The sequence below is a fragment of the Engystomops pustulosus genome, chromosome 6 (genome assembly GCF_040894005.1).
Source record: "Engystomops pustulosus chromosome 6, aEngPut4.maternal, whole genome shotgun sequence".
Taxonomy (NCBI): domain Eukaryota; kingdom Metazoa; phylum Chordata; class Amphibia; order Anura; family Leptodactylidae; genus Engystomops; species Engystomops pustulosus.
The window spans coordinates 32,843,304-32,859,207 of NC_092416.1; the positions used below are offsets into that span (position 1 = coordinate 32,843,304).

At 45.3% G+C, this 15,904-nt stretch overlaps 1 protein-coding gene across 1 annotated transcript; it reads left to right on the forward strand.

Annotated features, from left to right (window-relative positions):
- The first annotated feature begins 6,165 nt into the window (after positions 1 to 6,165).
- Positions 6,166 to 8,149, forward strand: RNF26 (ring finger protein 26). Its single transcript, XM_072155602.1, has one exon. The coding sequence runs from the start codon at positions 6,505 to 6,507 to the stop codon at positions 7,810 to 7,812; it is 1,308 nt and encodes a 435-aa protein (XP_072011703.1). The 5' UTR covers positions 6,166 to 6,504; the 3' UTR covers positions 7,813 to 8,149.
- The last annotated feature ends 7,755 nt before the right edge of the window (positions 8,150 to 15,904 follow it).

The following is a 15,904-nucleotide window of genomic DNA, read 5'->3' on the forward strand; positions in this document are numbered from 1 at the left end:
CGGTATATAGCTATTCAGCCCCCTGCACACCACTATATAGCTTGCCAGCCCTCTGCCGCCCCAGTATATAGCCACCTGCGCCCTAGTATAAAGCCAGCAGCCCTTTTCCCCAGTATATAGTCAGTCAGCCCATGTCCAGTATATAGTCATTGCTTGCCCCCCCCTAGTCCAGTATATAGTCATTGCTTGCCCCCCCCTAGTCCAGTATATAGTCATTGCTTGCCCCCCCCTAGTCCAGTATATAGTCATTGCTTGCCCCCCCCTAGTCCAGTATATAGTCATTGCTTGCCCCCCCTAGTCCAGTATATAGCCATTGCCTGCCCCCCCCAGTCCAGTATATAGCCATTGCCTGCCCCCCCCCCAGTCCAGTATATAGCCAGTGGCTCCCCCCCCCCCAGTCCAGTATATAGCCAGCGGCTCCCCCCCCCCCCCGTCCAGTATATAGCCAGCGGCTGCCCCGCCCCCTTAAGTCGGTATATAGCCAGCGGCTGCCCCGCCCCCTTAAGTCCGGTATATAGCCAGCGGCTGCCCCGTCCCCTTAAGTCCGGTATATAGCCAGCGGCTGCCCCGCCCCTTAAGTCCGGTATATAGCCAGCGGCTGCCCCGCCCCCTTAAGTCCGGTATATAGCCAGCGGCTGCCCCGCCCCCTTAAGTCCGGTATATAGCCAGCGGCTGCCCCGCCCCCTTAAGTCCGGTATATAGCCAGCGGCTGCCCCGCCCCCTTAAGTCCGGTATATAGCCAGCGGCTGCCCCGCCCCCTTAAGTCCGGTATATAGCCAGCGGCTGCCCCGCCCCCTTAAGTCCGGTATATAGCCAGCGGCGGCTCCTCCCCCTTAAGTCCGGTATATAGCCAGCGGCGGCTCCTCCCGTCCGGTATATAGCCAGCAGCGGCTCCTCCCGTCCGGTATATAGCCAGCGGCGGCTCCTCCCGTCCGGTCCAGTATATACACTAGAAAACAGAAAGAACGGGAACAACAGAGGACGGCGCCTCGGGTAATATAGCCGGGTACTTGATTCCTGAAGATAGTAAAGAGGGTGCTCACCTTTAGGGAACTTGATGTTATGCATATATTCCCACTCCTGGGAAACGGTCCTTGGTATGTCCAATCCGGATTTGGCTCTGCGTGTGAGAGTCAGCAGCTCCCACAACTCTACATACCCGAAACCAAACGTTTCGGTAAAGGCATATGCACAAAAACAAAAATTGTAAGAGTATATGTGGGGCGCTAGAACACAACTGCTTGAGCCCTTGGATCTTAAAACCACAGTCCAGCTGATATGAATACAAGAGATAATTTATTTGAGATCTTGAACGGATCAAAAATGCAACAAATAAATTATCTCTTGTATTCATATCAGCTGGACTGTGGTTTTAAGATCCAAGGGCTCAAGCAGTTGTGCTCTAGCGCCCCACATATACTCTTACAATTTTTGTTTTTGTGTAATAGTCCAGTATATAGCCAGTGGTTACCCCCCCCCCCCAGTCCAGTATATAGCGAGTGCCTTGGCTTATACTTAAGTATATACAGTATTATACACTGTTACTATGTTGGTAAGAAAATATAAAAATTAAAATATTTTACTTTGTGTTTTATGAGCTTTTTTGGCACCTGATGTTTTTCTAGGCTGTATATGTGAAATGATAATAAATATCTCTACAAAAAAAATTTTGTCATGGTGTTTTTTTTTTTTTTTGTACATGAGTTGTTTAGTTTCTCAAAGTGATCTGGTGGATCCCGTGGCTTCCAGCGGTTTACAACACAATGCAAGGAGCTTGTTCCAGTGTACACGGATCTGGGATCGGCCCCGTTCTCACAGTCTTTTTCATTGTGTTTTTAAAAACGCTAAACAAACGCTACATGTAAATGCGGCGTCAGGTGCCTGGAGAGATCTGCTGATGTTTGCAACGCTGGGTCATCGGACTCTTCACCATGTAAATACTGATGACCTGTCATCTCATGGGCGACATCCTCCAGCGCAGAGTTCTCCAGAGAGATACTGAGTGACTCCAGAATTCCTCCTGCAGTCTTACGCCTCCCAGAATGTGCCATGCTTAGAAATTTTTCAACCCTTTGCCGCAAACCGTTGTGCTATTATGTCGGCATGTGGCTGACGGGCTGAGCCCTCTCTGTACTGGGTGGGTGTTTGCCGCATATTGCTTGCACTAATCCCGGGTGTTAACCTGTTAAATCCTGGCAGTGCTGCCATCTCGGATCAGATTGTTGCTTCCAGTGACAACATCCTATACATACGGCATATACAGCTATCTTGCCTGCTCTGCTATTCCTGCTGGTTTAGAACTGTGTTGCTATATTGTGGATTCTCCACCAACTGCTGGTGACTATCAATGAAGGAGCAGTTGCCATCTGTAGCCACTAAACTACTGGCTAATAAACAGAGTGGCCTAGATTTATCATGGCCTAAACTCTCGGAAAATGCACTTAAATACATGTTTTTGAGAGAGAGCACTGACACTATGTGGGGAGGGCAAAATACTTCACAAGAGGCACTAATATTATTGAGGGGTTATTCACATGGCCGTCCGCAGGGACGTACATGCGGCCACATATACGTCCCCATAGACGGCAATAGCGGCACAGCGGGGATACGGTGACATGGGTGGCACCGATCCGGGCCACACACCGCAAAAAGATAGAGCATGCTCTATCTTTCGGCGTGTGTGCGGCCGTGAGCCGCTGTTTTCAATGGAGGGAGGAGAGGTCACCATTCACATCTATTGGAGTGCTAAAAACCAGCCAAGTGAATCCCCATATACCTGTTTTTCCTAGTGGGTAGAAAGACTCGGTCCTTTAGCCAACTATGATTTACCCTGCTCATTTAAAGTAAGCTAAATCCTAGTGGGCAGAAGGACCTGGTCCTTTTATCCATATCATTCACATTTCTAGTGGGCAGAAGGACCTGATCCTTTTGTCCCAGACAGTCACAGCTCTAGTGGGCAGAGGGACCTGGCCTTTCAGCCAAGTATGGTTTAGCCTGCTTATATAAAGTCAGCTGAATCCTAGTGGGCAGAAGGACCTGATCCTTTTGTCCAAGTCAGTCACATTTCTAGTGGGCAGAAGGACCTGGTCCTTTAGCCCACTAGGATTTAGCCTGCTTATATAAAGTAAGCTAAATCCTAGTGGGCAGAAGGACCTGTTCTCACACTTATAACCTGACAATGCACTAGGTCCTTTAACCAACTAGGACAGTGATGGCAAACCTTTTAGAGGCCGAGTGCCCAAACTACAACAAAGACCCGCTTATTTATCGCAAAATGCCAACACAGAAATGTAATTTGTGATTTATACTCCCTTCTCTGTCACAGTTTTCATTGATACCAGCCCCTGAGGACACCAATAAAGCAGAAAATAGTCCCAGGTAGAGCTGTCACTTTAATATAGCTCTGTGCACAGCAAGTCCTGGGCTGTCTGGGACTGCAGGAAGATACCTGCAGTAATCTCTGGTGATGGCCTGAGTGCACACAGAAAGGGCTCTGAGTGCCACCTCTGGCACCAGTGCCATAGGTTAGCCATCACTGAACTAGGATATAGATTGCTCATATGAAACAGGCTAAATCCTAGTGGGCAGAAGGACCTGTTCTTACACTTCTTACCTGACACTGCATTAGGTCCTTTAGCCAACTAGGATTTAGCCTACTCATATAAAGAAAGCTAAATCCTAGTGGGCAGAAGGACCTGTTCTTATACTTCTAACCTGACACTGCACTAGGTCCTTTAGCCAACTAGGATTTAGCCTACTCATATAAAGCAAGCTAAATCCTAGTGGGCAGAAGGACCTGTTCTTACACTTCTAATCTGACCCTGCATTAGGTCCTTTAGCCAACTAGGATTTAGCCTACTCATATAAAACAGGGTAAATCATAGTGGGCAGAAGGACCTGTTCTTACACTTCTAATCTGACCCTGCATTAGGTCCTTTAGCCAACTAGGATTTAGCCTACTCATATAAAACAGGGTAAATCATAGTGGGCAGAAGGACCTGTTCTTACACTTCTAACCTGACCCTGCATTAGGTCCTTTAGCCAACTAGGATATAGATTGCACATATAAAACGGGGTAAATCCTAGTGGGCAGAAGGACCTGTTCTTATACTTCTAACCTGACACTGCACTAGGTCCTTTATCCAACTAGGATATAGATTGCACATATAAAACAGGGTAAATCCTAGTGGGCAGAAGGACCTTTTCTTACACTTCTAACCTGACACTGCACAAGGTCCTTTATCCAACTAGGATATAGATTGCACATACAAAACAGGGTAAATCATAGTGGGCAGAAGGACCTGTTCTTAAACTTCTAACCGGACACTGCACTAGGTCCTTTAGCCAACTAGGATTTAGCCTACTCATATAAAGCAAGCTAAATCCTAGTGGGCAGAAGGACCTGTTCTTATACTTCTAACCTGACACTGCACTAGGTCCTTTAGCCAACTAGGATTTAGCCTACTCATATAAAGCAAGCTAAATCCTAGTGGGCAGAAGGACCTGTTCTTATACTTCTAACCTGACACTGCACAAGGTCCTTTAGCCAACTAGGATATAGATTGCACATACAAAACAGGGTAAATCATAGTGGGCAGAAGGACCTGTTCTTACACTTCTAACCTGACACTGCACTAGGTCCTTTAGCCAACTAGGATTTAGCCTACTCATATAAAGCAAGCTAAATCCTAGTGGGCAGAGGGACCTGTTCTTATACTTCTAACCTGACACTGCACTAGGTCCTTTAGCCAACTAGGATATAGATTGCACATACAAAACAGGGTAAATCATAGTGGGCAGAAGGACCTGTTCTTACACTTCTAACCTGACACTGCACTAGGTCCTTTAGCCAACTAGGATTTAGCCTACTCATATAAAGCAAGCTAAATCCTAGTGGGCAGAAGGACCTGTTCTTACACTTCTAACCTGACACTGCATTAGGTCCTTTAGCCAACTAGGATTTAGCCTACTCATATAAAGCAAGCTAAATCCTAGTGGGCAGAGGGACCTGGTCCTTTTCTCCTCTAACAGTTTTCTGTATACAAGACATGAATAAGTCGCATTTCTGAAGCACTGCTAGGGTATTGTGACTTTTTGTCAGTTTTAAATCCGGCAAGCCACTTTTTAAAATATGTGATGGGGCACAAGTAAGGCCAGTACGCCAAATGTACTATAGCCTGTATCAAAGTACTAGCGCGGGTTATTGCTGAAATCTACGCCAAGTGGGACATGGTGTAGGTGTCAATTCCGGCTAAGCGGTTAGAACATCTTAGCAAATACGGAGCGTCACGTCCGGAGGTTATTAAGACTTGCGCAAAATGGGGGTCATTTATCTAAGGGCCATGTTCCATCTGCATTTTGGCTTCCGTTTTGCAGTTTCTGGATGAATTAAATATCCGTTGATTGCCCTGGACTTGCAATAGTATCCGTTTTTTTACTTTCCATTATACCTTCATTTATTTAAGCAGATAGTAGGAATAAAACGGATGGCTGACACTAACAAAAAAACAGGTCTGCCAAAGGGATCTACAAAAATTTTTATTTATTATTAACAATAATTAAAAAAAAACCAAAAAACGGAAATTGTGAAACAGAAGTGCGTGACTTTGCACAATATTTTTAATTGCAAACAACCAACAGACTCAGATGCCAGTTATATAACACAATGCGCCAGTCTTAATAAATTTCCAATAATTTTCAGATTGGAATTTGTGTTGGAGGACTAATAATAATAATATCTAATAATAATACTGCAAGGGAAATAAAAAAAACCTTTTAAATAGTTTTTATATTCAATTGAACAATAAAAGTCCTTTAGCCAACTGGAAATTAGTTTTTCTATGTTGAAACAGCTAAATCCTAGTGGATAGAGGGACCAGGTCCTTTAGCCCATTAGGATTTAGCATTTTCTATATAGAGCAGGCTAAATCCAAGTGGGCAGAAGGACCAGGTCCTTTAGACCACTAGGATTTAGACTCAACCAATTTTCAACGTTTGCAATAAGACACGTGTGAACGCACCCTTACACAAGTCACCAGCCGCGGTTCCTAGAGGTAGATTATTGTTTAGCTCTCTGTGTACGTCAGTGGCATTCTGGGAGTTGTAGTCCCCGCCCCCTCCCGCATTATTTAAACGCTGCGCAGCACAAACTTTAAATCACTCCGAAGAACTTCATTGGCTAAGGTTCCGCCAATCAACAACGCTCTGGCATTAACCTTATCCATGCCGGCTGTGGGCTGCGGGCGACGCTTGGATTACGCTGAAGGAATCGATGCGATCTGCCCTCCGTTGCTCACGCCTGGAGGCTATTTACTTCCTTATACAAGAAGCAGCTGGAGGAGCAAGATGGCGGCGCCCTGCGCATAGGTGATCCGTTACTGTTTACTGGGACCTGTGCGAGAGCTGGAGAGCCGCAGGTGCAGTGACATGCAGTGTGCACAGGCGGGAAGTGAGCGGATCTCCATGATGGTCAGTAGATGAAGGCTCCTTCTCCTCCCCTCAGCCATGCAGGGCATACTGCTGGTGATCAGTGGCCTGGGCTGGCTCCTGGACCTGCTACTGCTGGTGTTGGACCTCAATTACTGGCTGGTGTCCTCCATTGTGTCCCTCCTGCTCTGGACCATCCGCTTCACCCTGAACCTGCCAGGGACCATCCTCCTGGGCCTCTTCCATTGCTGGCAGCATGCCCTTGTGTCGCTGGCCGTGCTGGGCGAGACTGGCACTAACTTGGCGCTGTCCTCTGTGCATGCGCTGGGCGATGGCGTGAGAGGACTGCTGTCAGGACTGGACAGTCTACAACTTCTCTGGAACCTGATGTGCCACATGTTGCTGCGCACCAAGGAGATGATGCAGCGTGGTATCCTGAGCATCGCCCTGTCCGGGCAGAACTTTCAGCGCCAGGTTTGGGAGGCGCTGGGTATAGCCAGCGGGTTAGTAGCTTATATTGTGAACAGCCTGGTGAATATGTGTCTCATCGGGGTGCAGAACATCTTCTCGGCTGCCCTGGGCCTGTGGCTGACCATCATAAACGTGATATTCGTAGGGAAAGACTTGATCATTGCGTTGCTGTCCCAGATTTCCAGCTCTGCCGTCGCCGTGGTCATCCTGTTCTGGACGCCATTCCAGTTAGCGGTGGATTTACTGGTGTACTGCAGCACGGGGATCGGGGTGATCCTCTTCAGGCACTTTTATGAGGTCCTCTTACTTCTGTTCTTAATCTGGGTCTCCCGTTTGATCCTCCGGCCTCCACCGGCTTTACTATCATTCCAAGAACGACTGAGACGTCACACTCCCCTCGTCCGAATACTGATACACAATATACTAAGCGCGGAGATCTGGAGGAGAGCTGCTTTCTGGTTCCGTCAGCTCGTCAGAATGTACCGAGCCGCGTGGGACAGGGACCGGAACCTGATGAGGACTAGAGCACAGGATAGACAAGCAGGTAGACGAGTGGTCAGGGTACCCGCTACTCGGGCGCAGGTCCCGCCACCTGCCCAGATACGACACGAGCCTGTGGCTGCACGGCCTCCGATTCCCCAAATAGCGCGACCCGTACCGCTACCGTATGCATCAACCTCGCAAGAGACAGAGACTGTGACTGCGGAGGACCCCTGGAAGCTACTGAAACAGCAGGAGGAGAGTAAGAAATGTGTCATCTGCCAAGACGAAAACAAATCGGTTCTCCTGCTGCCATGCCGCCATCTGTGCCTGTGCTCGCAGTGCACAGAGATCCTACTGCAGCAGCCGATCCTGCAGCGGAACTGTCCACTATGCCGGAAGATGATCCTGCAGACACTCACTGTGTACATGTGATCTACGAAGAGATAAAAGCCACCCAGTATTTCTTTCCTCTTTTTTAACCTTTTGTTAGTCGGACATCGGATCTTCCTCCTTTTTAAGAAAAGTTCCAGGGAAACCTATTTTTCTACGCATTATCTATTCTATACCATTATCTGTGAAGCTGTGAAAGGGATTGGAATTATTGCTGTTTTCCATGTTATCACATTTTTCCATTTTGTCGTTGGAGAATTCCATGTGTTTGTGTTCTGGTTGTGACGACTTTACATTTCACTGTTTTACCATTTCACAGTATAGATCTTAGCACTGCTGTATGAACACTGGATTAAACCTACTGCTATACAACCACCCACATTATTCACTGATGGGTCTTTATTGCAACCTTTAAAACTGCAGCTGTTATAGGTGTAAGGATGTTTCTTCACTTAAAGGAACTCTATTTTATATCCTATTGATTAGGATAGAAAATCCATAGTGCCACTTTTATTTTGTCACGTGGCCTTTTTGCAGTGCAGTCTCTTTAAAGGGAATTTATCAGGGCAATTGATTGTGTCACAGATTCTCCTGGCAGGTTCCCTTTAAAGTGAATTGGGTGAGCTGCAATAACTTAACACAGCCAATGCACACTGTAAGGCTCTGTGCTGGCCAAACACTATCAACGTCTCAACAGCTGGTTGATCGAAGAGTCGGGTGTCAGACCTCCGCCCATTTAAACAGGTTTTCCACTCTCAGCAAATGAATGATATTGTTTGTAAAAGTTACTCAATTTTGCAATATACTTTCTGTATCAATTCCTTACGGCTTTTTAGAGCTCTGCTTGCTGTTATTCTACAGGAAGTTTTATTGTTTACTTTCTGGAGATAAAAACCCCCTGATCATGTGATGTCACACAGATGCACGGCTCGTTATATCACAGAGAATAATCAGAGCTGCATAACTGTCTGACATCACATGACCAGGGATATAATGAGCTGCGCACCTGTGTGACATCACATAACTGGGGATATGAGGCGCGCACCTGTGTGACATCACATGGCCAGGAATATAACGAGCAGTGCACCTGTGTGATATCACATGACCGGGGATATAGTGAGGCATACACTTGTGTGCCATCACATGACCAGGGATATTTAACGAGCCGTCGTGTCGAATAACAGTAAATGTAGAAAACCATATTTGATACATAAAGTATATTTGGAAATTGTATAAATTTTCATTACACAAACAATATCAATTATTTGCTGAAAGTGGACGTTCGACGCACGAACAGAAGGAAACAACTGACCTCACTGGTGCCCTGTAACACAGCAGGCAGGTCACTGTTGAGGCTGGTGTTTGGCTGCGGTGGTGAACATAGCTCTCAGCTTATGACATATCCTGCTCCACTAATGCCATCGCTGTCCTGTGTATCGCTGACAAGACAAGGTGCTCTACAGCTCTGCATATTTCCAAAGATTTACAGAACTGAAGTTTCCAGGATATTAAATTTGATAATCCTATAGGATACGTCATCTATATTGGATCAGCAGAGGACTGAAGGCAGCAGCAGTAATTTCAGAACAAACACATTGGGGAGGGGGGGGGATTTACTAATTCTGGCGCAAGGACGACTGTCGGCATCGGAGATCAGTCTCCGGAAAGCACAGCCCGATGTATTAAAGTGGTGCATGGCTGTTAGTGATTACTGGGTAGACGGAACTAATCAGTCGTGCGCCAGAAAAATGCCAACAGTAATGAAGTGTGCGCCCAAATCTTACATGGACTGTGCCTTAATTTTACTCTCTGACCAATTTTTTCCTGGTCTATCGTGCGCCAAAATTTGCGCCTAAAAATGCCGGCAAAATACACATAAATGTGACGGATAATATGGAAACGTTAGGCCATGCCCACTTGCGCAAAAAAAAAAAACCAAGGTGCCCGGATAGTCGGAAACATCTGTTCTTTCTGGCGCAAACTCATTATAAATGATCCGCAACAATTCTGCGCAAAAAAACCTGTAAAATCCCGGCATTTTTGGGGCGCAGATACGATAATACATTTCCCCATTGTATGGAGCTGGAAGTAGTAAAATGGGATCTAACTGTAGTACCCTATCTTTGCCACTACACAGTGTACAGTCAGTGTTGTTTGGTTTAGAGTGTGGGAGAGGACATCCTGGAAAACACTTGTACTTAACATCTCTTTTATAGTTCATTATAGTTGGTGCACAGAATACACGTGTGCCTAGTAAGATAAGACACCCCTGCTCCCGGCAGAGTCTAAATTCTGCTTCTGTTCCAGTTTTGTAACCAGACAACTGTTTTCTTTCAGAAACGGTGCCACACCGGTCCACAGGTTATGTGCGGTCTTCCTTTTTAACTTCATCAGAGATTACCTGCAATACCAGGCGTGACCTATGGACAGGAGTGGCGCTGCTATTGAGTGCAGTTATAATACACGTATAGCATGTATTCTCCATGTCATATCTGATGAACAGGAAAACATGTGAATATAACACATGACACACTTACAGCAGAGCTGTCACCTGTACAGGAATTATTTATGAAGAGCGGTTCTGTTCATTCTGGTCTATTACCTGAGCTCGCTCAGCCCCTGCTTGTTCTATTATGTATAGGTGGCAGGTGCACTTGTCATATAGCTTTAACCCTTTGAAGGATCCCTCCATCTCCTCCCCACATGGCAGATGTTATAAGAGATTAGTATTGGGAAGTTTTGTTGTTGGGAGGGTAAACTTCCAGTGAAACTCTGCCCACCCAGTTCTGTTCACACGCAACCACTCCATAAAGCAGAGCGTGCATGAGTGTATTGGAGTTGGGCAAGATAACTGTAAGCTGTCCTAAAGTACATGCTGTCTTAAAGTGGCTGCACAAGTTTTAGTTGATTTTGTGGAAGTGATTAGTCGGGGTCTGACTGCAGGGATCCTGACCATCATGAGAATAAGTTTCCCAAATAATGGAGCGGTGGGTCAAGCATGCATCCATCACTACTGTGGGGGTGTCAGGAATCGCTGAGCACAGCGTTTGGGTATCTCCATTCTCTGACACTTCCTTTCACTATCTAGGTGAGTGCCTGATATTTAGCTCCCATTGTATTGCATTGCGCGGCAGGACCTACCGCGCTATTAGGTAGTCAGAACGGGATCCTGGGAGTCCATGCAGTCAGCCGTCAGATTCTGTGGATAGGGAGTAACAATCAAATTTGGTACAAAACCTTTAAACTACTCCACCCATTAGACAAAATTCATTAGACATAATTAAGCAATCTACTATAAATCATAGACATGCATAATTCCACTGGACAAGTTTTACATTCAAGGTTTGCTTTAAAGGCAATCTACTCCTTCCCCCAAGCATTATAATATGTTCCCGGGGTGTTGTAGAGCTAACCTTTATTATATCTGTCCATTATGCTGTTCTCAAGTAATCTCCAGTTTCATCTGTATGCTAATGAGGTAGCTGGTGCAACCAGACTGTGTCCTTTAGCACCGGAGGCACTGCTATTCACCCCCAGATCACTTCCCTCTTTCAGGTTTGAGCTATGCTTCACGCAAGAGAAATCTCCTGCTTAGCTTACAGAGATGTTAGCGGTTCAGGCAGTAATAACAGTGCACAAACTGTCTCATTAGCATATGGATTACAACTGCATAATGGACAGAAATATAGTAATTTTTTTTAAATTACCACCGTCACAGTGTCTGGATCTATGAGTAATCTTCTTATATTTGTTATCCACAGCCTCCTTCCTTCTAATATCAACTTTTATCATTTATGATAATGAGCCAGAAGGGCTAAGAGGATGTTACCAGAACCCCTCTATGCTGCAGCTTCACAGGCTGTTACACTGTCTTTCCCTCAAGTCCTGCTCCCGCAACACTTACCCCCCTCTTCCCCACTACCTGATGTAATCTTACATCTTTAGCACACAGTGGGAGGAAAGAAGTACTTCTACACAGTGCAACAGCTTGTGAAGCTACAGAATGGTGGGCTCTGGTTATGGGACTCTAATTCATTGGCATAATTATAAAGTTGAAAGTATATTGTCTCCTGGAGAACAGCACTGTGCTCCTAAATATTATATACCCCCCCCCCCAAAAAAAAAAACGCACTGTGCCCCCGCATTTGTCATATACCCCAGGGATCATTGCTCCGATCATAGCGGATTCAGCAATGGCAGCCTCAGTCTATTGAAGGAAAAACCCTATTACTGTATTCATTTATCCAGTCCTCAATATAATTTCTCCTTTCTATGGCCTACACATGCAATCACAGAGAAAGCGATTGATTCAGGTTCAGCCAAGTCTCCAGACACTGACTCTGTACTGTTCTATTTACTGGGCTGGGTTAAAATGTACATGGCTCGTTGACAAAGTAGAACCTAGGTCATTGGGGCGACTCACAAAGCGTCATGGAGTTATCCTGTGAATCCCTCCTCTCCCACTTACTTCCAAGCGCATGCGCAAGGAGACAGTGAAGCCGACTCCATGACTCGGATATCTATGTGAAACATCCCCTGGCATAACTCTGGTTATAATTTGGCACTGAGCCAGGTATATTTCACACTTTATTGAGGAGAGGACTTTTTTTTTTATAGGAACCTGTGATTAGATTGGTAGGTCAAAACATGATGACTGGTTCTCTTCAATATACTCTACTGTTCTGAGGGAAGATAAGCTGCTGTGGACTTGTCTGGAAGTGACATACACTGATGAGAAGACATGCACACTCTGATGAGTAGTTGTCGACTGAAAGAGAATGCATATGGAGACTATCCAAGGTCTGTGGCCGGCTTGAAGGGGTTGTCCTACAATGTACACGTATCTACTCTGCAGAAGTGTCTGACGACTGGGGAACTAATTACTGGGATCCCTTGTGATCTCGAGAATGTAGATCAGCAGGTGCTCTCAGGTCCTTCACCTGAATGGTGTGCGGGTGCTACCAGATTTCCAATTGCGTCTATGGAACTGAAGAGGATAGCCTTCCTGGAAGTCCTATAGAAGTGAAGCACTGGACAAGTATGTTCACCAGACCCCTGATCTTGTGATCGCTGGGGGTCCCAGCAATCAGAGACTTTAAAGTATAGACTAAACCCTCAGTTCATCAGTTCATCATGCCAGGTGCCAAGCCACCATCTTCCACGACCAGTGACTTGCAAAGAATTTGCATCTACTTATACCAAATAAACATGGAATAAAAGAGGATTTTTAATTTTGGAATAACTAGGAATGTACAGTACAGTTTTGGACTCCGAGGTCAAATGTGGTTGACTCGATGGAAATATCATTCCTTAAGAAAACATCATAGCCCTTAAGTCAGTTTCCTCGTTTTGTCAGTTTCCTTTTATTGTCTAGAGTCACATTTCGACCCCAGTTTGTAGAAGGCTAGCATGCAACGCGCTACAACAGGAACCGCCGGCACAAAGACCTGGAAATCGAGAATGAAACCTGTACATACAAACCTCCCAAGAACTTCTTGTCATATTTCAGTGTAAATTGTCATCTTCCTTTCCTGTGCTTTTACTGTGAAGTCTGGGAGTTTAGATATATTGTTAGTTTAGTCTTGTGGTCATGTCCCCGTGTAGCTGAGGTCTTGTGGTAATAACACCAGGCGATAAATCAGTGTGAAAAAAAAATCCTGCAGCGATAAATAAGGATTTTCGAAACCCTAGAAAATTTATTGGAGGTTTTTCTCTACTTCCAAATATGTCTTTAATTTTCTGTGGTCGTTTAAGAGGGTATTCACACCTCAAATATTTATGGGATATTCTGTACTTATATGGCACCCACCATATACGTCTCTCCCTATTCATTTTTTGGTTGTTTTTCGGATTCCTATGGAAATAAATTGGGAAAGATGCATAGTCCCCCTTTCATTAACAGAAGATATGGTACAAGGGTTGGGGGTACCACAGACATGTTACTGATGGTTATCTGTAGGTATCTGGGTATCCAACTTCAGACCATCCGGAGTGACCCCTGTTCACCACTGATGGAAAGCACCTGCAATGGACAACCGGACCATGTGGTAGTAGAAGTACGTGGTCTGGTCTGATGTGTCAAGTATTTATAACGTTGATGGTCCAGAAAAGTTATCCAGGCAAGATCTGTAAACGGGATGCATTATGGGAAGAAGACAAGCCAGGGAGGGGATGGTCTGGACCTTGGGTTGTTACTATGATGCCTACTATCTGCCTAAAACCAAAATCCCCCATTCTTAGCCGCAGTATTATCGACAGTGAGGCCTTTCAGGAAAGGCACATGACAAATATCTGACGATTAACACTACAAAGTCCCATTTTAAAATATGTCAATCAGTGGTCTTTGCTTTTTAATGGAGTCTGGGCTAGGAATCTCAGTATGTAACAGGACCCCCTCCTAACATGTGCCGTTATAAAGTTAATATGGGGGCAACTGAGACACCAGGCCCGGTAGTGACTGCTTCTTCTACACAATCTCATTTCAGTGGGGTTGGCCACTTTACCTCATATATTGTGTAATGTGTGTGTAAGTGTAGGGGGGGGGGGGGGGCAGGATATGAGGTAATTTACCAATATATATCTATTAATATTTCTGCTTGGCTTTCTTGATATGTGAAGCGAAGTCTCCTGTCTTTTTCCTCATCAGCCGGACATTCCTGTCCATGAACTCTGTCTGTGATCTCTAACTAACGATTGTCGATGGACAGTTAGAGATCACATGATCTTCCATCAGCGGCCATGTTATGGTCAGGAATGTCTGGCAGATGAGGTAAAAGACGGGAGACTTCACTTTACATATCAAGAAAGCAGAGCAGAAGTATTAATAGATGTATATTAGGTAAATTACCTCATATCCAGCCCCCCCACACTTACAAAAAACATGAGGTAAAGTGGCCAAGCCCTTTAAGAGCTGAAAAAAAGTAAGAATATAAAGGAATGATATGTTCTATAGGCACCGGGTCCTTGTAAAGCACTTGAGATACTTAGTGACTGAGTGAAGTGACCTCACTTTGTCAAAGTGAATCCTCAAATGTCTCGCATCCACTTAACATTGGGAAGTACATCATACGTCTTCACAGATAAGTGTTTCCTATAGGACTAATGGCTGTCTCAGTTTTGTGTGTGTACATCACGTTGCCCATGAAATGTCTTTTTCTTGACACCTTGTCAGACAAACTTTACTGTGAGAAGCCTGGACCAGAAGGAAAAAGGACACTGTGACCCCTTACGGGCGCTTCTTCTGTTAATTTCTGAACGCTTCTGCCACAACAAGATGGCCATAACCAAATCGGTCTAATAGAATATTGAATATGTTATATAAATGATTGTGTCTCCTAGTTATGGGGTGAGGAGCAACTTCATCTGTCTAGTCAGGTAGTCATCAGGTTCAATCATGCGAGATTTGACTTGAATTTTAAGGGAGCAGGTAGACATGGGCCAGTGAGGGACATCTCACAGGGCGTGATGTATCTCAAAGACTCCATGAATTTGGAGTATAGCTAGTTAAATGGGTTTTCCAGAAATCTGGGAAACCCTAGGGTTGGGGGATTATACTTACTCCTCACTAGATGCTGGTTCCGGCATTGATCCAAGACTTCAAATCAGGCAAAGGTCTGAAACCAGAAGTACTGTGGGGCCATAGGAATCACTTCCCATGGACCATGGGACAGTACAGGAAGTGACATCTGGTGGTTCTAGAAGGCCACTAGTTGGACCCCATCAGATCACAACCAGGCGCAAGCCCAAAACCGGAAGTATTAGAGCCGAATCATCAGATTCGGGAGACAAAGAGGGGTAAAGGCTCCCTTTCATCCAGGAAGACCCTTTTTAGATGCGCTTGTAGTAATTGGCTTCACTATAAGGAAGGCACGACAAGGTGTTACATGATGGTCTTGTGATGTTAGGGATCAGTAATGTCATCACGTCACCGCTACAACTAGTTTTTTAACCACAAAAGAGACATTGGGAACACTTAAACAGAACCTGTCACCAGATTTTACCCCACTAAACTACTAGCCCTCTCAGGTAGGGGCATAGTGGTTAGCATTACAGCCTTGCAGCGCTGGGGTCCTGAGTTTAAGTCCCAGTCTCAACATCTGCAAAGAGTTTGCATGTTCTCTCCATGTTTGCTTGG